A 24,857-nucleotide genomic window follows, 5' to 3' on the forward strand; every position below is an offset into this window, starting at 1 on the left:
CTAAATAAACAAATGTTAAAAAAAAAAAAAGGCTTCCTGGTGATTCTAACCTGCAGCCAATTTGGGAAGCACTGCTCTACGTCATGCCTTCCCTTGGTGCTTCTCTAGTTGGGGAGTGAGAGACAGAGGCTTAGGAGCTTTCTCTGGGACTTCACACAGTCACTGGCTGGTTCTTCCTGGCATATCTTGCCCACCTTTGTGTTCTGCTTAGAGAAGCATGTGGGGTGCCATTAATTTCCTCTGAGCTCCTGTGTACCGGTATCTAGGGCACAGGTATCCAAGCCCCCCAAAGAGCTGTGGCTCTCCTCTGTTACTGCTCAGGCTGGATTGTCTCTTAACCAACTGCCTATCTGCCTCTCCCATTATGCTGATCTCTTAAGGTAGAGTCTTAATCATCTCCCTCTCTCCACCTGCACGGGCAGTGCATGGCACATCTCAGGCTCTGCCAATCTTGAGTAAAGGGTATGGGGACTCTGAGGTGTTTTTGTTTTTGTTTTGTTTTGCCTTAAGTTACAGGGAAAGCTGCCTCACAAAGTCTACAGGCTAAGCAGACATACTTTGTATACCTTCTTGTCCTGTTATCTTCCTTTGAAGAGGGGTGACAGAAGAGTAGGGACAGCTGTTGGAGAAAAGGACATCCTATAAAATAGGAATGAGTATTTGGAATTCATTCTCTTGTCTCTCCAGTGGAAGAGGAGCAGCTGCAATTAACATTCACAAAGCATGTTAGGAATTTGAAGCAATAGACAATAATGGCTCTGTGTAGAATGTCAGGATTGATTTTTCTTTCCACCTGACTGGTATATGCCAACCTGCCTCACTAGCGTATAGTAATCCAGAAGGCTCATCTCCCATTATTGGTGCATATTATCAGATGAGCTTCCTGCCCACCTAAAGCCCCTTTGCTTCTTCCCCTACACCTGGCATAGAGCCGCCCTGAATGTTCTTCCTTTGTGTCAGTGCCTCTGGGCTCCTACCCACACCCTTGATTGTTGGGGAGGTAGATAATTTGGCCATTTTTTTCCTCCATTCTCACCGAAAGGATGTTGCTGAATACAAAATGCTGAAGCCAGCCCTCTCTTGCCTTCTGGTGCTGGCTGCTCTGAAGTCACTATATTTAACATCAAAGTGTAGACAGCAGCAGCCAAGAAACCATGCCACTGGATTGTGAGGCTCCTCCCAGCAGGACTGCCTGGGATTTCAGGCTGTAGGGGTGGGGGTGGGGGCACAGAGAAACTAGGCCTGAGAGAGTGCTATTACTGCCGGCAGGGTCCAGGCTTCAGGGCATCCCCAGCCTCCTCCACGCTGGAGGCAGCCTTTTCTGAATGGGGAGAATGCCATGGCAACAGCATTAGGATAACATTAACTGTCTTGTACTGAAGGTTTAATGGGAGCCTTGTCTGTGCAGCCCTGCCCAGCCCTGCCCAGCCCTGCCCTGCCTTGCCTTGCTCTGCTCAGCCTGCCCTGCCCAGACCTGCCTAGTCTAGCCTTGCCCAGCCCTGCCCAGCCCTACCCAACCCTGCCTTGTGCTGCCTAGTCTAGCCCTGCCCAGCCCTGCCCAGCCCTGCCCAGCCCCGCTCAGCCTGCCCTGCCCAGCCCAACCCTGCCTTGCCCAGCCCTGCCCAGTCCAGTCCAGTCTAGCCCTGCCCAGCCCTGCCTTGCCCAGCCCTGCCCAGTCCAGTCCAGTCTAGCCCTGCCTAGCCCTGCCTTGCCCTACTCTGCCCAGACCTGCCCAGCCTAGCCCTGCCCTGCCCAGCCCAGCGCTGCCTTGCCCAGCCCTGCCCAGTCTAGCCCTGCCCAGCCCTGCCAGTGCCCTGCTCTGTTCAGCCCAGCCTTGCCCTCCCTGCCCTGCCCTGTCCTGTCCTGTCCTGCAGCTCCTGGCCATTAGCATTTCACCAGAGAACTCTGAAAGGTCAGCTTTTGCAGCCAGGGTCACTGGCGTTTTGATCTTTATCTGTCCCAAGGGCTGGCTGGTGGGAATGACTTGCCCCATTGCTCCCTGGAGCATTGTGTTTCTGCTCTTGCACCAGGATTTATCTTAGGTTTTGACGATTTACGTGACAAAAGAAATGAGATTGAATTTTGCTTCCTCTGGCCTTGGGACCGGATGGAGTGAGGAAGCCCGCATTGAGTGGCTGCAGTTCCAGGGGCAAATACAACTTTGTTCCCATTGCTGGGAATTCTTTCATGAGGGGAGAAAAATCAGAACTGATTTGAGCTCCTTTGTCAGCCTTACCTCCCTCATCTGTTTCAGCGGAGCCAAATACCCACGGTTGTATTTATGTGGCATTTCCAGCAAAATGAAAAGAAAGCAGCATTCTTTTTTGGGTTGATTCTTTATAATCAAAACGAGTATATATCTTTTAGCTTGGAAACTCAGAATCCCAGTAATTGAATAGAACGCGCTACCCGGAGGATAAGTTATCATGCCTTTGAACCCCTTCCCGGTATTATTGGAGGAAGGGAGCGGGTGAATATAAGGTTAATGGATTCTGCTGCTAAACCGAACTTGGAAATGAGGTTTCATTGATTTAATATTTCCTCCATTAAGCCTCCCAAGACAGTGTCCCTATGGCCCTACCAAAGTGCAGTCACAGACTTTCTTCCTCGTGAGGCCGTGTTGCAGCCGGTGCTGTGACAGGGACAGATGACCAGCTCAGAACGGCCCTTTGGCCAGATGGCCTGTCCCCTTGGCTGGCTCAGAAGGGTGGAAAGCCCACACCCGCAGGCAGAGTGGCTTCATCATGAGGATGTGCTCTGTGTTTGTGGCCACGGACACTCCCCTGCTGTGCAGTGACCTCGTTGGCCATCACCTCTTCTGGGGCCGGACACCATGAAGGGGAGGGCTGTGCAGGGACAGCTGCGTGTGGCAGGGAGAGCAGGGGCTGGAGGCGCAAGTCTTGTCACCCACACGCTTACCCACTCTGGAAGCTGGCTGTAGCACCCCGCCTCTGGCTGAAGCCCAGTGCCAAGAGAGCATTCTGCTGTGTCTGTCCCAAGTGCTGCCTCGTGCCTGTCCCCCCAGGCTTCCTGTACCCTCTGCCTTTAGCCTTTGCTTCTCCTGGCCAAGCCCACTGGGGCTTTGAGCCATTCTTCCTGAAGGCCTATCCCTACCGCTCCCCTTCCCGCCATGGCTGTTGTCCCTACCCCCCAACCCCAAAGTGGCTCTTCTGATGTTGCCCCTGTTTTCTACATGCATGCAGTGGATGGGGCAGGGGAGCAACATCTCTGGGTCCCGTCTGCCTTGAACAGTCTCTGACATGGCTTCTTCTCCCTCTCTGCACGTGCTCTCCTCTTGTTGTAGGCACACCCCCAAATACTGCCTCTGGCCCTGCCAGCGTGGCACCATTGTGGACTTTGGTGAAGGGTTCCTCCAATCTCCCAGTGCCCTGCCCAGTCTGCTGCATGCCCAGCATTCGCCCGAGGCAGATCCTCCTCATTTGTGGGTGGGTTTCCTTGTTCCAGCGGGGTCAGGAGTCTCTGGGGACTATGGTTGATTAATAAACGGGGTGGAAAAGTTGGGGATGTGTCTTTTTTAGCAAAAATTAAAACAATGAGGCTTTTAAATGCAGACCGAAGCTGTTGCACAAATGTTTTGAGCAACAGCTATATTTTTGGAGCATGTTGTCACTGCTTACAAATGCAGCCTTCATTTGGATGTGTGAGTTCTAGTATGTTATGTAAAAAAAAAAACAAGGACACTTCCAGCATATGCGGAGGTCATCTGTTTTATTATTTGAGTAGCAGTGGAAGTGTGGGTTATAGGAACAAAATGGTGGTGATGTTAACCCTCTCATAAAGTGTACAGTTAGGACAGGGCAGGGTTAGAATTTGTCTGAGCTATAACTTCAGATCCGAAGTCCAGCTTTGCCGGCAGGCGGGGCAGTGTCATGCAGCTGTCTAGGCTTTAGAGACAGACCAACCTGAGACTGAATGCTAGTAAGCTTCAATCAGATGATGAGATCCTGGCCAAATAACCAACCTTTCTGAGCCTGTTTCCTTCCTTTTAAATGTGGAGGGGAATAATGCCTACCTTAAGGGAGTTGTAGGGTTTTTTAAATTTAATTTTTGAAAATTTTAATTGTGTGAAAATACACATAACAGAAAAATTGCCATCTTAGCCATTTTTTAAGTGTTAGGGACATTTGCACAGTCATGCAGCCAACCTCCAGAACTTTTCATCTTGCAAAACTCAGGGCCAGATCTCTCTCTCTCTCTCTCTTTCTCTCTCTGGATGTTCCCTTGTGAATGCAGCACCCCTAGAACTGCTCTGTTGGCTTAGCCCATCCGCTTGGTGGGGAGAATATGGTGGTTCTGGTCCCTTCCTGTTTCCTGCCAGGGCCCCCTTATTCTGGGAGAAATGTAAATCCATCTTCTCTCTGACTTTACAGAAAAGGCAACAGATGGCTCCCTGCAAAGCGAGGACTGGACGCTGAACATGGAGATTTGTGACATTATCAACGAGACAGAGGAAGGGTATGTGTGCCCCCCACCCCCACCCCTGCCATCTCCCGTAAAGCTGGTTGGCTCCTGGGGGTCACTCACAGCCTGTCAGGGCTTTAGGGTGGTGGTGTTTTACTTCCTGTTTTGTTTCCAGGCTGTTTGTTTTGGCATTTAATAAATGGACATTCTTCATTATCTTTTCTCATGCTGCCCTCTCCCACTCCCAGTCCCACTGCAACAGCAGTGCTTGGCTTACAGCAGTGACGCCCTCTTGTAATGACCTGCTTTGAATCACAGTGAAAATGAAGTCTCCTGGTTACTTGGTCCCCCAGTGCTCATCACCTCCTCCTGCCCTCCTCCCTGACTCTGCCTCCCCTTCACCAACTTGAGGCTATCTCCGTCCTGCTTTGCTGGACTGGAGCTGCAGGAGGGAGAGGCCCCACGGTGTCCATAGAGGGAGAAGGTCCACGTGAGGCACAGAGCAGCAAGTGTCTCTGGCAGGGGCCATCCCTTTCATATCCCTGCACTGCCGGGTGGGTTCTTGTGCATTACGGCTACGTCCTGTTTACATTTTTTCCAGATTTGTCTGTATTCAGCCCTCTGCCCACACCACACAGGACAGTATTTACTGTAGCCAAGCCCTCTCCAGCCATCCCCAGAGTGCCAAGGAGGACAGGCCGGACTCTGGCAACCCTGGGCTTGCATCTGGGTGCTGGCACTTGCAGCTTTGCTGTGTACAATCTGGAGCTGGTCCTGCCTTCAGTGAACGGATATTTACTGAGTGACTACCTCATGCTGGGCTCTAGTGTGCGAGCCCAGGGCATGGCAGGGAGCAGGACAGATGCCCTTGAAGCTATTATGTGTTACATTATGTGGTCACGTTACATGGTCAGCTGGTGACAAGTCTGGAGCAAAGTGAAGCTACGGAGGGTGAAGCCTGAAAGTTAGCAGGATTTTTAAAAGATTTTATTTATTTATTTAGAGAGCGCATGCATAGGCTCAAGGCAGAAGGAGAAAATCCCGAGTAGACCCTGCACTGAGCATAGAGCCTGACACGGGACTCGATCTCACATCCTGAGGTCATGACCTGTGCTGAAATCCAGAGTCAGCCACTTATCCGACTGAGTCACCCAGGTGCCCCTGGGAGTCAGCAATTTTAAGTGGAGGAGTCAAGGAAAGCCTCACTTAAGAAGGTGACATTGAAGAATGATTTGAAAGAGATGAGGGGGTGAGGTGTGAGGATGACACCAGGGAAGAACCTTCCAGGCAGAGGGAACAGCAAGCACAGCAGTCCTGGGACAGATGGCGGGGTGGTATGTTTGAGGACTAGCAAGAGGCTCTAGGGGCCAGAGTGGAGAGAGTGAGGAGGGGTCAGACATGTCCCCATCCAAAAACAATGGAGGGCTCTGGCCTTGACTTGGAGGGGAGGAGATTTCAGCAGAGAGGGGCATGATCTAATGCTCATTTTAATTATTTTTGGAGGGCTCTGGCCTTGACTTGGGAGGAGATTTCAGCAGAGAGGGGCATGATCTAATGCTCATTTTATTTATTTAAAGATTTTATTTATTTATTTGAGAGAGAGAGCATGACCAGGGGGCGGGGCAGAGGGAGAAAAGCAGGCTCCCCCACTGAACAGAGAGCCTCATACAGGGCTCGCTCCTAGGACCTTGGGATCACAACCCAAGCTGAAGGCAGACACCCAGCCCACTGAGTAACCCAGGCGCCCGAAGTCTAAGGTTCATTTTAAAGAGATCACCTGGCTTCCGTGTTTGGAATGGCCTGGCCTGGGATGGGAAGGGCAGAGGGTAGAAAGAGGGAAGCCAGTTAGGAGATGTGGGATGATGGCAGTTTCGACTTGGATGACAGTAGAGGAGGGAGAGAGGAATGATCAGCTTCAGAATAGTTTAGAAGGTTGAGCCAATGGGGTTTGCAGAGGTGGACATGGGTGTGAGAGCAGAGAAGAGTCAGGAGGACTGCAGTGTTTAGGGCTGAGGTATCGCAGGGAGGGAGCAGGCTGAGGGGCAGAGATCAGAAGGTCAGCTCTGAGCTGCCTGCTAGGCCCCAGGTGGGATGCTGCCTGTCCAGGAGCAGAGGGATATGGAGCTAGGGGCAGGGGCCTGCCCTGGAGGTTTAAGTTTGGACATCTTCCCTCAAAGATGGCATATTGCCTCTCAGTGTAGGTGGTCACCTTGGTGCCTGGCACACAGCCGGGTCGAGAGCTGTTCGGGGCTGTGCGTTTCCGATGTTAGAGTCACTGGGGTCCTTTCTTTCTCATGTCCCCCTCTCATGCCCTCCTTTCTCCAGTTGTCCAGCCACATTAATTGACCCCACAGATGGAGATGCAGCTGGTTCTAAAATGCCAAGGTGCTCCCTGGCTGCTCTTGAGGGGCTCAGCCGGTGGCACTGGACAGGCCGTGGCCAAGGTGTGTGCCCATTGCAGCAGACACAGGGGGAGGCTTTGGGCTGGGCCTCAGTAGGGCAGGAAGAGAAGGTGATATATAGATGAGAGGGTGAAAGGGCAGTGTGTTGGGGACACAAGCCATCTGGGGAACAGGGAGAGTGAGGAGGAAGTGCTACTTGGGGAGGGAGTATTTGGAATGGTGGTTCAGGTCAGGGGTAAAGAGCCTTATTCCTCTGGCATCCCTAGAGTCAGGCTGTATCCTCCAAGTTGTCTCTCTACCATTTCCCCTTTTCCTTTTGTCCACTGACCGCCTCTTAGAAACTCATCAAGTTGCTCCTTGCTAAGGAGCCTTCTTTCAGGGTCCAAATCCTCAGTGGATCCTGTGTGGTAACCTGGTCCCTCTGCTGCTCCCCTTGGGGCCCTCTCCCCTTGTCATCGTCCTCCAGCCCCATTGATCTTTCAGTTCCTTGGACTTTCCATGCTTCCTATACCCCATTTGCAATTCTCCACGGATGTGGGGATGTACGAATATGTATTAAAGTGGAGCTTCCACCTCCCAGGGTCTAGGAGGTGGGTCACCTTCCTTTCCCAGCACTTACTCACCTTCTTCCTAAAGTGGCCCAAGCTCTGGGTCCTTGGGTTTTGAATGAGACCCCTTCAAGGACGCCTGGCGATTTTCTATCTTGGCTTCTACAGTGAGGTGATTGTCAAATCTCTTCTTAAGCAGGAGAGAAACTCCCAAGTTCAGCTAATGGTCCAGCACCCCTTCAACTCATTCCTGCTTTAGGGCTTTCGTCCTGGATCCTTCTCTTTCCCTCTCAGCTCTCCCTTTCACTGATCAGTTCTGTCACTCACTGGAATTCACTTTGAATCTCATTTCCCTGACACCCCTCTCTTCCTGATTGGGACAGATCCCCCCCATGTGATTTCACAGTACCCTCTATTATACCACAACTGTCACCGTGTAAATGTACATGTCGGTGTGATGTTTGTGAGAGTGGCCATCTCCCCCGACAGCGCCCCCTCAACTGTGCACTCCGTGAGGGCAGAACTCTGTCTCACGCACCATTTTATACCAACACCAAGCACAGTGTACACGTAATTGACTCTTGACAAGCGTTTGGTAAATAAGAATAGAGAAGGAAGTCCTTAACGGACTCTGTCTGATGGGGAATGCAGAACATAATCATAACACAGCGTGCCAAGAGAAGCTGCCTCTCAGAGGGCCCAGAGCAACAGCAGCTGGCTGGCTCTGGGACTGTCAGCAGCAAAGACTTCTGAGAAGAGGTGACATCCAAGTGGAGTCTTGCAGCATATGGGGGCATCAGCCAGGTGAGGTGGGTGGATGTCAGAGGGGGAAGGTGGACATCTGGGCTGGTGGGCAGGGTGTGCAACATGTACATAGGAACAGGAGTATAGTGGGATTAGGGGCATGGAGCCTGGAACCAGAATTCTAGGCTCTCTGCTCCCTTGCCATGTGTCCCTGTACCTCGGTGTCCTCATTTACAAAGTGTGGGTACCAATATTGCCTATCACATAGGCTCGTTGTAAGGATTAAAGTAGTAAATAGTTATGAAGTGTCTGCCTATGTATGTATCCAGTCTGTGTTCTACATAGGGATTTGCTCTTTATCCATTAAAGACTTGCATAGTTGGGCATCCCAGGTGGCTCAGCAGTTTGATCCTGGAGACCCAGAATCGAGTCCCACGTTGGGCTCCCTGCATGGAGTCTGCTTCTCCTATTGCCTGTGTCTCTGCCTCTCTCTCTCTCTGTGTCTCTCATGAATAAATAAAATCTTAAAAAAAAAAAAAAAAAGACTTGCGTGGTAAGGACTTAAACTGCACGTGACTTCCTTCACCACTTTCATCGGTAGTGTTATCTGTCCAGTCCTTGGTGATGACCTCTGTGGGCTGATGGCCCTGACCCTATCTGCCATTCTCTGAGTGCTTGCCGTTTGTATACTGGGCCGCCACGGGAGCCCTGGCTTGTACCAGCTTGTGCAGTGCCCTGCAACAGCCCTAGAAGGTAGGGGCAGCCCATGTTGAGGAAACAGGTCCAGAGAGGTTTGGTCGCTTGCCAGAGGTCTCACAGTGTGTCTAGGAAGGGCAGAGGCAGGATGCAAGCACAGGTTGACCTGGCTGCAGCCATCAAAGCTCTGCCTACACTTAGTCATTCAGAGCTTCACCTCTGGGAGGTTGTGGTCCTGGTGGGTGCAGATTGGGTGAACTGCCCCATAGGTCCCTCCTTGGGCTTTCCCTGAAATGTCCAAGGCTGAGATGCCCTCCATCCTAAGGCCTTGCGTGGCCATCCCTCATACCTTGAATCGTTGGTCATTAATAACCAGTGATTATTGTTTTTTTTTAAGATTTTATTTATTTATTCATGAGAGACACACAGAGAGAGGCAGAGACACAGGCAGAGAGAGAAGCAGACTCCATGCAGGAAGCTTGACGTGGGACTCAATCCCAGGTCTCCAGGATCACACCCCGGCTGAAGGCGGCGCTAAACCGCTGAGCCACCCTTGCTGCTCCCGGCAATGTTTTAGAACCGGTTTGCCATGCCTTGCCCGCACCTTCCTAGTTAAGGCCCAGGTGTGTGGATTTGGCACGTGCTCCCCAGGTGATTCTGATGTGTATCTCCAGAAGGATCAGCTGACCTGGCTCATTTTCATGACCACCTATGGACCTTCCCTTGCTCCTGGAATGTTTGTGCCCAGTCTCTAAGCTGGAGGAGGGGGCGTGTGGAGGAGTGAGCACCCCATAACTGCAACAGACCAAGGTAGCAGCAGAGAAAAGGGAAGGAAGAGGAAGAGTCCCGGGGTGGTGGAGGAGGAGCAGCCATATCCTTCTCGGAGGGAATGAGGAGAAAGCGGCTCAGAAGCAGCAGTTCTGGGGCACAGGACAAGATGAGTTCAAGTATGACTAGAAAGCAAGGTTCTCAGGAGTCTGGGGTGAGGGAGACCTTGGGGAGGCTGGGGATGGCCCAGAGGCCAGATCCTGAGGCCTGGGGTGCTGAGCTTTCTGCTGAAAGCTGCCAGACAGTGGGGCATCTCACAGGGCCCCTTCCCCTCCTGCTCCTTCTCCCTGCTCCATCTTGGCTCTTGACTCTTCCTTCTCTCCTTTTCCCCCTGTTTCCAGCTCCTTGCTGTCTAATCTGCTGCTGCTGCTGCTGCTGCTGCTGGAAACTTTGCAATTCCTCTGACATGACTTTGATCCTCCTTTCTGAAGCTTCTCCCCCGGGGAGAGAGATAAATACTTGCTTTTGTGCTCACCCAGTCACTCTGAGGCAGTACTTCCCGCCGATGAATTTCCATTTTAACTCTAACCCAGGAGCCTGCTGACTCTCTGATTTTCCACCACCACCATCACCCCCACACTGGGAGAGCTCTGTGCACTCTCTGCTCTGTGAGCTCTAAGTGATTGCAGCCCTCGGAGGCTGTTCCCATTTTTCTGCTCCCTGGAAGTTCAAGAGGAGAGGGACGAAACTGGATTGAGAGGGATAGCAGCCGTGGGTCGCGGCTGACCGTGGCTGGGCAGAGCCTTTGAGAGAGAGGAAGTCAATCCACGCTCTTGGCCAGCAGCCACTGACCTTCACCAGCTCAAGTCCACAAACAGTCCTGAAAGCCAGGAGCTTGTCAAGTCCCATATTTGCAGAAATCAGCATCTCTGTTTGGAAACTGCAGCCATTCTGCAAACATGCTTGGCAGGGACCCGTTCCCCAGAGAGCCTCGTCCCATCAGCCTTTGGGCTCAGAAACCAAGAATTCATGCAAGCAGCCACGTTTCATGTTGGGGATGGGAACTAGGTGACCCAGGGTGATTTAAATGTCTTCTGGAAGCCTTAGTTTGCTTCTGTGTATTTTTGTCTAGGTTAGACTGATTAGCAGAGTATCTACCCTCCCTCCCCCCAGATTCTTCACACGTACTTGAAAGGACTTTTCCCTTTGGTAAAGAGATCATAAATGTTTCAGAGCTGGAGGAATAGGAGGTCCCTGACTTACAAATCGTCAGCCTTTGAAAGACCCAGATAGACTGATATGTTGGTCAGGGGAAGGCTGGAGCCCACTGGTGATAGCAGAGGGCCAGCCTGCAGCTGGACTGGGGGCATCAGGGAGCAGGGGTTTCCTGCCAGAGGTAGACATGAGTGCCACAGCTTTGTTGGATCCTGGCTTAGAATAAACTAAATGATTTGTTAGACCCAAGAGCTGCACCTACTAGATGCTTCTAGAGGGCTGGTTGAGGACCCTGACTCCCCACCCTAACTGGTATTTAAGGAAGAACGAGTTCCAGGTCCCAAACAGTCAGCTTATGAACATGCCTCTGGGAATCTACATTAGCTTCACTACCTAAAAACACAATTCTTTGGGTTTTGGGGAGACTTAATTAAGTTTTCTCAGGGCAAAAAGGGGTTCCATGGAACTGAGGAGGAGCTGAACATCCAGGCCTCAGCAAGGAGCTGGCCATTCTTTCTTCTATGTCTGTCTGTTGTTTCTTCAGTGTACCCCCACACCAGTGGCTTAGTTATCATTCTGAATAAAAGATATTTGCATGTGATGCAAATGCAAAAGGCCTGCCAAAAGCAGCCCAGTGAAAAACCTCACTTGCTCCTCTCTGCCACCCAATTCCTCTCCTAAGGGGCAGCCAAAGTTACCAGCTTCTTGGGGCTCCTTCCAGAGATGCTCTTCCCTCTGCTAACATGTGTACTATGTGTGTATGTATGTTGTCCTTCTATAAGCCAAAGAGTAGCATACTTTATGCACTGTTCTGCACACAACTCTATTCACATTTCTTTGAGTTTGCTCCATATTGGTGTGTAAGGAGTGTCTTTATCCTTTCTCACAGCTATGTAGTGTTCAATTGCGTGGATAAGCGTGATTTAAATTAACTTGTTTTAGGGCACCTGGCTAGCTCAGTTGGAAGAGCCTGTGACTCTTGCTCTCAGAGTCATGAGTTCGAGCTCCATGTTGGGTGTAGAGATTACTAGAAATAAAAACAAAACTTAAAAAAAATTTTTTAAAGGTTAACCTGCTTCACAATGATGAAGATTTTTTTTTGTCTGCAGCCTTTTATGCTTCTAAACATGGCCACCTAGAATCTTGTGTATAACAGATGGCCTTGTGTATGTGCTGGTTCACACAAATAGGAGTAATGTGTAAGGTAAGAGCCCCGAGTGGAACTTGTGAGGATTTTAATATGTCCTTCTCTCTAGGCCAAAGGATGCCATTCGGGCCCTGAAGAAGCGGCTTAATGGGAACCGGAACTACAGAGAGGTCATGCTGGCATTAACAGTGAGTGCTGCCCTCGGGGTTAGGGTGGGGGCAGAGCAGCTGAGGAAATCCACATTCACAGCCTTGCCCCACTCCCAGAGGCAGGGCCTTCCCTCTGTCCACTCGGCACAGCCTCCAGCAGCCACGGCCTGTGGACGGTTTGGTGCAAGCACCAGCAGAGTGTAGCAGAGCCTTCCCACAGTGCCTTTGGGTTTTCCTGCTTTCCCCTGAAGTGAGGGGATGGGCTGCAAGCTGGTACATACCAGCAGAAGATCAGGCATGGGCAGCACTGACTAATACAGAAGCCCAGAGCAGAGAAGTCAAAGGCCTGCCTGTGGATGGCCTTCTGTGACACAGCCATACTAGCTGCCTTCCTAGGTGTCTGGTCTCTCCTTACAAACCTGCTACCATCCACCCCGAACCTGCCTGGGACTGTGCTGAGCTTTTCTGGTGTTAAAGTGATTGCTTACAGTAACCTTCCCAGACTGATTTCATCATCCCATCAATGCGGAGAGAGGCCTGGGGGTTCTCAGAGTGTCCAGCTGTGGATTATGGAGTCAAAGCAGTCATTGGTGCAGGGGTTCTGGAAAAAGCCAGCCTAGTGACTCCTTTCAGGAAGAAACAGACCAGATTTTTGCCCTTTCTTAAAATGTCAAGAAACTCAAAGGGACAACTGCTCCGAGGGTTATTTCTGTCTGGAAAGCTAACAGTTACTCAGATATGGCAAAATCGGGGCCACGGTGAGTTCTTATAGTGGAAGCTGCAACAGGTCAGCAGTGGGCTTCTCTGCAGGTTTCAGTAGTTTGTTGTTTATCCAAAACAGCTATAACATGTTTCCTTTTAAAGCAGAGAAACTGTTTGGATTCTTCACCCAAGTGAAAACCCAAGACTTATTTTGAGATCCTTCTCTGCCAGGGAATTGGGGTTTGAATAATAAAGAAAAAAAAAAAAGACCAGCTGAGGTATAGTGACTTGAAAGCTTTCAGGTTTTTTTCTCAGAATTTGATCCATGGCATTTAGTAAACCCAGAGTGATGCCCAAAAGGAATTGATTTCAGTAACTGAAATCACCAGGGAATGAACACTAACATATCAGGGCATTTTCCTGTTATCTAAAACATACCCCTTTATACACCCAACTTCATGGGAACCATGTTGGTTGGATGGAATCTTTCTTTTTTCTTTTTTAAGATTTTATTTATTTAGTTTAGAAAGACTGAGAGCAAGTGCACATGGGAATGGGGGGAGGGGGAGAGAATCTCAAGCAGATTCTACACTGAGTATGGAGCTCAATGTGGGCCTCGATTTCACGACCCTGAGATCACAACCTGAGCTAAACCCAAGAGTCTGACGTTTAACTGACTAAGCTACCCAGGCCCCCAAGAATTGAAATCTTTCTTTTTCTTTTTTTTTTTTTTTTTAATTTTATTTATTTATTCATGAGAGACACAGAGAGAGGCAGGGACACAGGCAGAGAAGAAGCAGGCTCCATGCAGGGAGCCCCATGTGGGACTCGATCCCGGGTCTCCAGGATCACAACCTGAGCTGAAGGTGGCGCTAAACCACTGAGCCACTCAGGCGCCCCTGGAAATCTTTCTTAAGTGGTCTCTGTTTTTACTTCCTTCTGAAAGAAAATGGTGAACATCATTGAGCCTTTCCTGGTGGTTAGGTTTATTGCTATTATTACTATTATTCCAACAACTTTGTTGAGATACTGACATATAACATATGTAAGTTTAAGATATACAATGTGATGATACACACATATATTGCAAAATGATTACCACCATAAGGTCGGGAAATCCCTCTATCCCCTCACATGATTACCTTTGTTGGGGAAGGAGGGGAGAGCATTTAAGATCTAATTTCTTGGGACTCCTGGGTGGCTCAGTTGAGCGTCTAGCTATTGATTTCTGCTCAGGTCAGGATCTTAGGGTCCTAGGATTAAGCCCTGTGTCAGGCTCCCCATGCAGAGGGGAGTCTGCCTGAGGATTCTTTCTCTCTCTCCCTCTGCCCCTCCCTTGGTTTGTGCGCACATGCACATGCTTAGGCTTTCTCTCTCTCTCTCTCTCTCTCTCTCTCTCTCTTTCTCAAAACATTCACTCACTTTCTCTCTAAAATTAATATTTTAAAAAAAGATCTAATATCTTAACTGTCAAGTATATACTACAGTGTTAATTGCAGTCACACTACTGTACATTAGCTCCCTAGAGCTTACTTACCTTGTAGCTGGGAACTCATACCTTCTGACCAACATTTCCCCATTTCCCCTCTCCTACAGTTACCATTCTACTCTCTGTTGCTACGCGTTCAGCTTTTTTAGATTCCACATTTAAGTGACATATTGGGTATCTGTTTTTCTGTATTTGACTCATTTCAATTAGTGTAATGACCTCAAGGTCCATCCATGTTGTCGCAAAAGGCAGGATTTCCTTCCTTTTTATGGCTGAATATTATTTCAGTGTGTGTGTGTGTGTGTGTGTGTGTGTACATGGATAAAGAAATATCAGACATCTTATACATTTATCCATCAGTGGATACTTCTATTTCCATGTCTTGGCTATGTGAATAAAGCCACAGTGAACATAGGGATACAGATACCTCTTTGATACCCTGTTTTCATTTCTTTTAGATATATACCCAAGAGTGGGATTGCTGGATCATGGTTTTTGTTTGTTTGTTTGTTTGTTTGTTTGTTTTATGTTGTTTTGTTTTAGGAGCCCGTTTTTAATTTTTTAGGAGCTTCCATAGTGTTTTCCATAGTGGCTGCACCAATTTACATTCCCACCAACAGTGCACAAGGATTCCCTTTTCTCCACATCCTTGCCAACACTTGTCTCTTGTCTTTTTAATAATAGCCATTCTAACAAGTGTGAAGTGATCCCTTATTGTGGTTTTGATTTGCATTTCCCTGATGATTAGTGATGTTGAACATCTTTTCATGTGCCTGTTGGCCATTTGTGCATCTTCCTTGAAAACATGTCTGTTTAAAGTCCTTTGCCCATTTTTTAAAGTTTATTTTTAGAAATTTCTACACCCATCTTGGGGCTCAAACTCATGACCCCACGATCAAGAGTCGAATGCTCTGACTGAGCCAGCCAGATGCCCCACCTTTGCCTACTTGTAATTGGATTGGTTTTAGGTTTTTGGTTTGTTTGGGGATAGTTTTTTTGCTCTTGAGTTGTTTAAGGTCCTTATATATTTTTGATATTAACCCCTTATTAGATACATGGTTTGCAAATATTTTTTCTCATTCTGTAGAGTGCCTTTTTATTTTGCTGATTGTTTCTTCTGCTGTGCAAAACTTTTTTAGTTTGACATAGTTCCACTTGTTTATTTTCATTTTTGTTGCCTTTGCTTTTGGTTTCACATCCAAAAAATCTTTGTCAAGACTAATATCAAGACATTTTTTTCCTGTGTCATCTTTTGGCAGTTTTACAGTTTAGGGTCTTAAATTTAAGTCTTTAGTCCATTTTGAGTTAATTTTTGTGAGTGGTGTAAGATAGGAGTGCAGTTCTATTCTTCTCTGTGTGATTATCCAGTTGTCCCAACACTTGTTTGTAAAAGAGACTGTCCTTTCCCCCATTGAATTGTCATACCTCTCTTATCAAATATTAGTGGACCATATATGTACGTATGTGTTTATTTCTGGACTCTCAATTCTGTTCCATTGTTTTTTTTTTTTTTTGCCAGTACCATACTGTTATGATTTTTTTTTACTGTTATGATTATTATACCTCTGTAATATGGTTTGAAATCAGGAAGTATGATGTCTCCACCTTTATTCTTCTATCTCAAGATTGCTTTGGCTATTCAGGGTCTTTTCTGGTTCCATATGAATTTTAGAATCATTTCTCCTATTTCTGTGAAATCTGTAGATAGCTTTGGGGAGTATGGACATTTTAATAATATTAATTCTTCTAATCCATGAACATGAGATATCTTTCCATTTATTTGTGGCTCCTTTAATTTCTCTCATCAGTGTCTTATAATTTTCAGGGTACAGATCTTTCACCTCTTTGGTTAAATTTATTCCTGTTTTTTGTTTGCTTGTTTGTTGATGTAGTCAGGTCTTTGCAAATCCAGAGATGCCTTTGGGAGACTTCTGACAGCTGCAGATCCCTTGTCCCTACACCAAAGGCTCCAGCCTGGTGCACATTGTCTGGTCTTATGTCTACTTTTATGGCTTCTCTGTCTTTGTCTTCGTTTGTTCTATTAGTTGCTCTCATTCCTCTTGTTTCTTGTGGGACTTTCACAAAGATATTAATATTACCCCAAACAGGAGTTTGTCGGAGTTCTGGAGAGGCTCTCTGCTTGGGCCTCAGTGTATTGACTTGAAATGGCCATATCTGATTGCTTAGAGGCACCTTTTGTACCCCATGGGCTTTGACTGCTGGAAAAAAGCTGCTGTGTGTTTCATGCCCTAGAACCTATAGGAGCCGACTTACCAATGGCATTTTTGGCAGAGTCCCTGAAGTGGCTAAATAGCCGTTGCCAGCCAGGGAGGGCCCTGCTGACTTTAAAGTCTGCCATCTTGGAAGATGTCAGGATGTGCTCCCCAAAAGTGAGTTGGGTGTCCTGGCCCACTGTTGCCCTGAGCATGATGGCAGAGCCACAGCTGCCCTGCCATGTTGGCCTTCCTCCTCTTCTTTTTCCCATGTTTTTTCTCACCATGCCTTTTTTCCTCCTGCCTTTCCCTTTCCCACTGGCTCCTCAAAATAAACCATTCTTCCTGCCACATGCCTTGACCCTAGCAGCCCAATGCCTGCATAGGCAAAGTTAGGAGAGGGTTTTAGAGAATCCTAGAAAGAAGGGAAACTGTGAGTTCCCAGAGAGCAAGAAGAACCCCTCTGGATCCTCTCTGCAGCACCTGTGGTCACTGTGAGAGTGAATGCTGGTTGCCTTGTGGTCACCTGGAATCAGGCACATGCAGAGGCTAAGAGAATGTCCTCTTGGCTGAGGAAAACCTTGGTGACCTGAGGACACTGAGCTTCAAGGTCTCCCTTGGCGAGCCAAGTAGAACCTGGAACCTCCCACAGTACAGGCTGGCGGTGGGGAAAGGAACCGTACTGCCTGGCTCTGTGGCTGCCAGGCAGGGCGCACATGCCAGCTGTGGCCTCCTCAGTGAAATTAGTCACATCTCCAGGCCTCAGCTTTGTTACTCTAAAATGGGATAATATCCACCTTACAGGGCTAGTTCCAGGAGCAGATGAAGAACAAGAAATCTGGCACATGTTGCCTGTCATCTGAGGGAACTCCCAGCTGATCTTGGAGGAGACCTGGGGAGGGGGGGTGGCCCTGTGGCCTCATTGTGGGTGAGGAGACAAGGGGTCCAGAGAAGGTCGATCTATTTAAAGAGAATTAATTTGTTGTGAGACTGGAATGAAATGGTACATAATGTGGAGGCTCCTGCATGGTGCTGGCTTGTAGTCCACTTTCCATTAGCGTTAAGAGTGTGGTCCTTTCCTGATTGCCATGCTTTGGCAAGGTAATACCTCCTTGTAGGAACCCAGCCCTGCATAAGACAACCAGTGGTCAGTTGTTTGGGTCACTGAAAATACTCAGGCAGTCAGAAATGTCCCCTGTTGTTGGTCACATTCCAAGGAGACATTGCCCACTAGTTGACTGTGGCACTGGGGTATGCTGGTGTGGGAAGGGCCAGGTCATTGTATGGGTTGGTTTACAGAGTGCTGAGAAGTTCAGAAACCTGTGTTCAAGGCTGGAGAGACCCTCCAGTTGATACCCCTGAATTCCAGGGGGCCTCTCCCCTTTCCCTTTCCTTGGGTGTGTACAGCGGCCTCCTAGATGGCAATCATATCATCATAGTCCTCATTTACTGCCCTGCAACGCCATGCAGGACAGTGTGCTAGGTGCCTCAAATATACTTTCTTATCCTTACTGGGGTCCCACAAGGGGGCACTCATGTGCCCACTTCACGGATGAGGAAGCTGAGGTTCAGACAGCTGGTCCTGGGCCATTTAGGGAGGAAGTGGCAGAGCTGAGATTCAAGCCCACACTGGCCATCTGGCCAGAACCCACATGTGCTGTGCTTTTGAGTGGCTAAGGCCTGCCTACTTCATTTTTCTAGACAAGGGAGGAGCGAGCAGAGTGTGTGAACATGGACCTTGAAGCTGACTGGCAGCTGAGGCCCACAAACCATTTATTAAGAGAAGAAAATCCTTAGTCATTTCCAATATTAGTTGCAGAGGCAGGGTTGTGTGGGACGTGTTCGTGTGTGTGTATGTGTCAAGGTGAGTGTGTGTGTGTTTGCTTACTCATATACAAAGGCCAATAATTCACGGGGCAATTCAGGCTGTCACAGCAGCCCTCTCTGTGTCAGAGTCTGAGTCCCACTGGCTAACGTCTCACACCCAGAAGCCGGGAGAGAGGAGTTAAAATGCTAATTTTCAGGGACCGCTCAGTCATTTTGATCTCATTAAAACACCAGCATCCTTCTCATGCAAAACTGGTGCCTCAATTACCAACTAATTGCCTGATTATTGTGCAGGCACAGGCGACTTTAGTCAGCAAGGGATGCCTGAATTAGAGTGAAGGGATGCAATGCCATCCCAGTGTGACTCTGGAAGAGATGGTGGAACCATGTGGAAGAAGGAAGAGGTGGGGTCAGGGTGGAAACTCAGCTGCCATTGTGGTGACCCCTCCTTCCTCTCCCCTCTCCTTAGGTGCTGGAGACGTGTGTGAAGAACTGTGGCCACCGCTTCCACATTCTCGTGGCCAACCGGGATTTCATTGACAGCGTCCTGGTCAAAATCATCTCTCCCAAGAACAACCCTCCCACCATTGTGCAGGACAAGGTGCTTGCTCTGATTCAGGTAGGTAAGCTCCCCTTGTCTAGTTTGTTGGGACCCACTGAGATGGGGCCCCTTAGCAGTGGGTCCTCGTGCTTTCCCATCATTTGGAGGGAAGAATGGAGGCCCTCCTGGGTTTAAATAGCTGTTGCAAAATGCTTATGTTTCTATGCTCATCCCACTGGAATAAAAGCCTGAGAGGGAGCTCTCAAGCCAGTTGAGAGAGCCTTCACTGGTTTTCTGGGTGCCTGGCTCTCTATTGCCCCCCCCCCACAGGCCTCTGAGCCATCAGGGACAGTGTGGAGTAGGAATGACTGTGCTAGAGCCATTTGCAGGGCTGGCAAGGCATAGGGTCAGGGCCAGCTTGGCAGCAGGTGGGGGTGGGATCCAGGGAGACGGTGTTAAGGAGTGATTCACTGAGGAGATGACATTTCTGCTGGACCCTGGAGGTAAGAAGCTTGATGGAAAGGTCAGAGTGTGAGAAGTAGCACAGGCAAAGGGACTAGCATGGAAAGGTCAGAGTGTGAGAAGTAGCACAGGCAAAGGGACTAGCATGTGCATCAGAGACAGCAGTTGACACATTCGGGATTTGTTCATTTTTAATGGCTGTGTAACAAATTACCCCAAAACTTAGAGGCTTCACACAACAAATGTTTATGACTTCCTTGTTTCTGTGGGTCAGGAATTCAGGAGCAGCTTAAGTGAGTGCTTCTGGCTCAGGAGCTCTCAGGAGGTTGTGGGCAAGACGTCAGCCAGAATTGCCTCATCTGCAAGCTCGATGAGCTGGAGGAGCCACGTCCAGGTGGCTCGCCACAGGGCTGTTGGCAGGAAGCCCCAGTTCCTTGCTGACTATTGGTAGGAGGCCTGGGTTTTTTGCTGTGTAGACTCTTGAGTGTCCTTATAACATGGCAGCAGGTTTTCCCTAAAGCAGGCAGTCCAAAAGAGAGTGGGAGAGAAACTGCAATGCCTCTGGGGACTGAGTCTGAGAGATTATGCATCATCTTTTCTGTCCTATTCTGTTTGTTAGAAGGGAGTCCAGCCTCAAGAGTCAGGAAATGAAGCTGCACCTCTTGAAGAGAAGATGCTTTTTAAAAAAAAAAAAAAAAATTTTTTTTTGTTTTTGTTTTTGTTTTTGTTTATTTGAGAGAAAGAGACAGAGGTAGTGACAGCAGGAATGGGGAGCAGAGGGAGAAGCAGGCTCTCCAGGAGAAGGGAGCCTGACATGGGGCTTGATCCCAGGATACTGGGATCATGACCTGAGCCAAAGGCAGATGCTTAAAGGACTGAGCCACCCAGGCGCCCCAGAAAAGGATTCTTTAAAACCATTTTGTGTAATTAAGAATGTCTGGGGCTAGAAGATGAGGCCAGAGGGATGGTCAAGGGCTTGTACTGACAGTTGGTGCTCTGTCCTATAGGCAGTGGGGAACATTTCTGAGCTGGGTGTCTGCAGATGGAGCCCCCTGGTGATACATGTCAACCAGCACAGTGGTCCTATGGTGGAGGGCAGCTAGAGCCTAGGCGCCAAGGAGTGGGGCAGGGGGTAGGCAGAAGGCACTGTATCAGGACTGAGCATAGGGGCTTTCGAGGTGGTGGTGGCGCCTGAGGCTGGAAAGGAAAGTTGTGGCCTTTACCAAGGGCTCAGCTCACTCTGTCTATTCTTTCCTAGGTCCTCTATCTGAGAAACCTCTCCATCATTCCAACAGCCCCCAGAGACCTCCCTACCCCTAGATTTACAGTATTCCCTCTCTCCTTTCACCTTCTTTTGTGGTCTTCTCCACTTCTGTTCTGTCATTTGCCTCACTCTGAGTTCCCTGAGAGTCCAGGGATGTTATATCCCTGGGGTCTAGAGCAGTTGCTGTGTAGAGTAGGTGTTCAATAATTTGCTTTTCTTAACAAATGGGTGGGTGTAGTTTGCTGAAGCTCTAAGGGGAAGAGTATGGGTGATAGCAGAGCCCCTCCATGTTTCCTTAGGTGGTCCCTATCCATTCTGCCCACCTGGTGTGTCTCCATGTCTCTCCCCCCGCCCCCACCCACTCTCTCTCTCTCTCTCTCTCTCTCACACACACACACACACACACACACGGGTACAAACCTGGAGTGTCTCAGTGTCTCTCCCTCTTTTCCTCTCTCTCTCTCTCTCTCTCTCTCTCTCTCACACACACACACACACACACACACACACACACACACACACAGATACAAACCACCTCCTCCTCCCCCTGGAAGGAGCACTTCCTGGGGCCAGGCCCAGTGGGTGGTTGGCCACCCCTGTCAAGCACGGCCATGGCTAGGCTTGTGATCTGCCCTGCCCCTGTTGGCTGGGGGGCTCCCTGGCTGAAGGCACGGAGAGCCTTGTGTACTGGCTATGGTTGTCCTGTCAGGGTCACTGCCTACTCTCAGCACTGCTTCTCCCAGCTATGTAATTTCAGCAGGTATTTTAACTTCCCTGGGCTTCTACCTCTTTATCTGTAAAGTGGAGACCTGTGTCCCTGCTCCCTACTCCCAGTCTGGAGTCTGAGATCAGCCCATGGTGGCTGCAGTGGTTGGTACCCATGTTGTGAGAACTACTCCTACCCCCTATGGCAGCAGCATGTGTGCCCCCCTGCAGGGGCTGGAGCAGGATGGGCCCCTGAGGGCCTTGCAGGCTCCTTGTCCCACAGGCATTGTCAGCCTGAGATTGGCCTGTCCCACCAGGATGCACTGGACAGTCACCTGGTCCGGCTGGGAAAACACCAAGAGCTTTGGATAAGGGTAGTTCTGGGTAGCCTTGCTTACCTGCCCGGGGAGGGTTCTCCTCTCCAGGTTTTGAAACTTCCTGAAGAACTTTTGTCTTTGGTCATGGCCACCCAACAGTATAAAGCTGATAGCATTCTGAGTTGGCAGATGGCTTCTGTAATGGGCTGGACAAAAGAACAAATAGGATGTTCAGCCTTTTCTTTCCTTTTTATTGAATTCTAATATATGTACAGGAGATCACACATTAAACTCACATGTACAATGTGATAAGATTTTACAAACCAAATATACCCATCTAAACCAGCCCCTGTGTCATCAAGCAGAATATGACCTGCACCCAAAGAGCCCCCCATCTCCTGGGGGGATCACCTCGCCTCACAGCTGGGATGGATTTTTCCTGTTCTTGAACTTGCCCTGTGTGGACTCTGCAATGAGCACTCTGTTATGTCTGTGTGTCTGGCCGCACCTTGTTTCCAGGCCTCACGTCATCACTGGGTATGGCCATAGGCTTTCCATTCCCCTTGTTCACATCACTGTGCCCAGGTCCCTCTGGGTGAATGTGCCATGGTTTGTTTATCCTTCCTACTGATGCTCAGGACTTGGTGTTCCCAGTTTGAAGCCATTATAAAAAATGCTGCTGTGAACATCTAGGAGGTGTCTTGTGGTGAGCATGTGTATTCATTTCTGTTAGATCTGTATTAATTCAGATACATGACACTGCCATCTTTGTTGGTGAATAATGGTAAAATATTAGTGGTTTCATGTGGGTCAGCCGCATAGCTGGGAGTGGAATTGCTGGGTGGTGGGGCATGGCCAAGCTCCAGTTTATTGGTTACACCAGTGAGGACCTGCCATTCTTTCCTGCCAGCGCACAAAAACTTTAGTTGCATAACATTTTCACCAACGCATCCTCGTGAAAGCTCATCTGATGAGTATGTGGACATATTACATCTTGTCAACCTGTTCTTAACTCTTTGGAGAAAGCGGATGATTTTATTTACCTGTTGAATATACTTTTAAGAACTGGGCGGGCTCCCCTAAGAGTCTGATACTCCCCTGGGGAGGGCAGGAGCTATTCCTGCCATGATGCAAGAGTGAGGATGGAGGCGACAGATCCCTGGCCCTCCTGCCAGCCTGTGAATAGGCAGCAGGCCATCAGAGAAATGCAGCTAGACTGAAAAGAGGTTCAGTTAAATGTATGGGTGCCAGAGCCATGGCAGCTTCTTCCTCATAATCCTCGTCATCCAGATACTTCTCGGTGCTCTTCGGATCCCAGCTGCCAGGAAGTGGAACCAGGCCAGTCCCAGCCCTGCCCCTGGGGAGTTGGTGATTTTTTGGAGAAACAGGCTTGCAGCTGATAGAGGGCCAGGGCCTACCCAGGGAGGATTTGAACTGGCTTTGGAATATTTGAGGGGCAGCCTCAAATATTTTAAGGCCAAGGAATTAGAGAAGCACTCCCCACCCTTACCCCCATCTCTGGCCCAAGAAACATGGTTGGAGCTCCTTTAAAGGTGGGACCTGTGGCTCTGATTACCAGGCATCGGCCTGAGCTCACTGTCCCTTTGATTTTACTCCCTTATGGTAAGAGCAGAGAGGGGGTCTGTCTCCATACCAGCTTTTCTGACAGGTCTCTCTGTGCCTAGAGGGAAATGGATGCTTGTCCTTGCATGTCCTCCTGGCTTCTAGCCCACCGTGCCTTCTGATTGCTTTCCTGGGATGCTGATCCAAGGCATTGTCAGCCTGAGATTGGCCACACAGGGGCCTTGGCCATTTCCACTGGCACATGTTTGCCATCAGCAGCCCTCTAGGGGATTCTCTGAAGAGAATCAGTGGATGCCTATCCCTTGTCCACACATTCCATCCCTCCTCTCTTGGAAGCATCTGGATCCTTTGGCTGTGCTCTAGCCATCCATAGCCGCCCCATCTCCCCCAGACTGCCCAAAAGAGACACCCTTAGGCTTGTGTACTCCAGAGGCCCTGTGCTTCAGAACATCTGGGGAAGACTGCCCTCCTCCCCCAGCCCGAGCCTAGCACACAAGCTGTGAGGAAGGGCAGTTGGAAGCATTTACTTGACTCAGGTCTGAGGGCCCAGTGGGTTTCCCTGCGCAGGAGTTTGTCCTTCAGGAAGGGAGCTGGTCTCTCTGGCAGCAAGAGAAAAGAGACGTTGAGAGCAGGGCAGCCTGGTGAGCAGCTTGCCCACTTTCTCCCTCCCAGCCTTTGAAGTGCCTGCCACCTTTGCCCCTGCTCTGCGTCTCACCTGCTCCCTGGCTGGCCTTTAGCTGTGTGCCTTTCTGTTTCTTCATGTGAAGTCCCATTTGTTGAGGAGACAAGAACACTTGTACTCTGTGCCATCCTTCAGCTTTCAGCTTGCAGTTGTTTTCAGAAACAGATATGATACCATCCTGGTAGGGTAACCTCATGGTGGTCATGCCTCTCCTGCCTCCCTCCCCCTTGCCTCTTAACCTGCCTCCTAGCAGTAGAGTCTAAAAATACCCTATTTCCACTGAAGGTTTTTCTTTCCACTGAGGAAAGTGAGCTGATTGAGATGGGGGTGGGGGCAGGAGGAGCTGGAGGTGTTGTATTCTTGAAAGGTGTTAGAGACCTGGTGTCCTGGTCTTTGGCCAGGTTCTGTGTGGACTGGCAAGCTCCCTGGAGACCCTGTCACTGGGACTAGGAAATCTGGTCCAGGGGCATAAGCAGAACATGGCAGGAGCCAAAGAATGGAACCCATAATCTAAGTCAGCAGTCATTCATCAATCTGAAATTTGATGATTTAAAACTTTGTGAAAATTTGAGGGAAATAGAAGCAAATAGGATAGGATTCGTGTTAGTATAATGTGTCAGTCTGGGGTTTGGTGTTCAATCCCAAGGAGTAAGGAGAAAACAGGAAATTCTCCTTTTTCTCTCCCTATTAGACCTTCATCTGAGTCTTTCAGCCCCTTAACACTGGAGACATGCTTGGAAAAAAGGAGGGTTACATAAAGAGCAGTGAGGTGGTCACTCTGTTATTAGTCAGCCAGGCCCTGTGACAGAGGTCCTTCAGAGAGTGCCAGCACTGCTGTGTCACTTTACTTTCCCGTAGGGCAGCCTGCCGGCACCACCCCTATGGCTCCCTGGTTTTAGGTTGGGGACCCAGAGTGAACCACACTTCCTGACGTTTGCCATCTCTCCCCTAGAGCAGATTCTCAAATCTCAGCTGGGTCA

The 24,857-nt window shown here is 49.3% G+C and overlaps 1 protein-coding gene across 7 annotated transcripts in view; it reads left to right on the forward strand.

Moving 5' to 3' along the window:
- TOM1L2 (target of myb1 like 2 membrane trafficking protein) overlaps nucleotides 1-24,857 on the forward strand; it is a 118,964-nt gene that overhangs the window by 55,931 nt on the left and 38,176 nt on the right. For 6 of the 7 annotated variants that reach the window (XM_025428141.3, XM_025428142.3, XM_025428143.3 and 3 more), the window contains 3 exons: nucleotides 4,392-4,476; nucleotides 12,052-12,130; nucleotides 18,792-18,941. In XM_025428141.3, the coding sequence (XP_025283926.1) occupies nucleotides 4,392-4,476; nucleotides 12,052-12,130; nucleotides 18,792-18,941 (314 nt within the window). Of the gene's footprint in view, nucleotides 1-4,391; nucleotides 4,477-10,622; nucleotides 10,649-12,051; nucleotides 12,131-18,791; nucleotides 18,942-24,857 lie in introns of those variants that run through there. The other variant, XM_049110283.1, reaches the window with a different exon arrangement.

The sequence above is a fragment of the Canis lupus genome, chromosome 5 (assembly GCF_003254725.2).
Source record: "Canis lupus dingo isolate Sandy chromosome 5, ASM325472v2, whole genome shotgun sequence".
Lineage (NCBI taxonomy): Eukaryota > Metazoa > Chordata > Mammalia > Carnivora > Canidae > Canis > Canis lupus.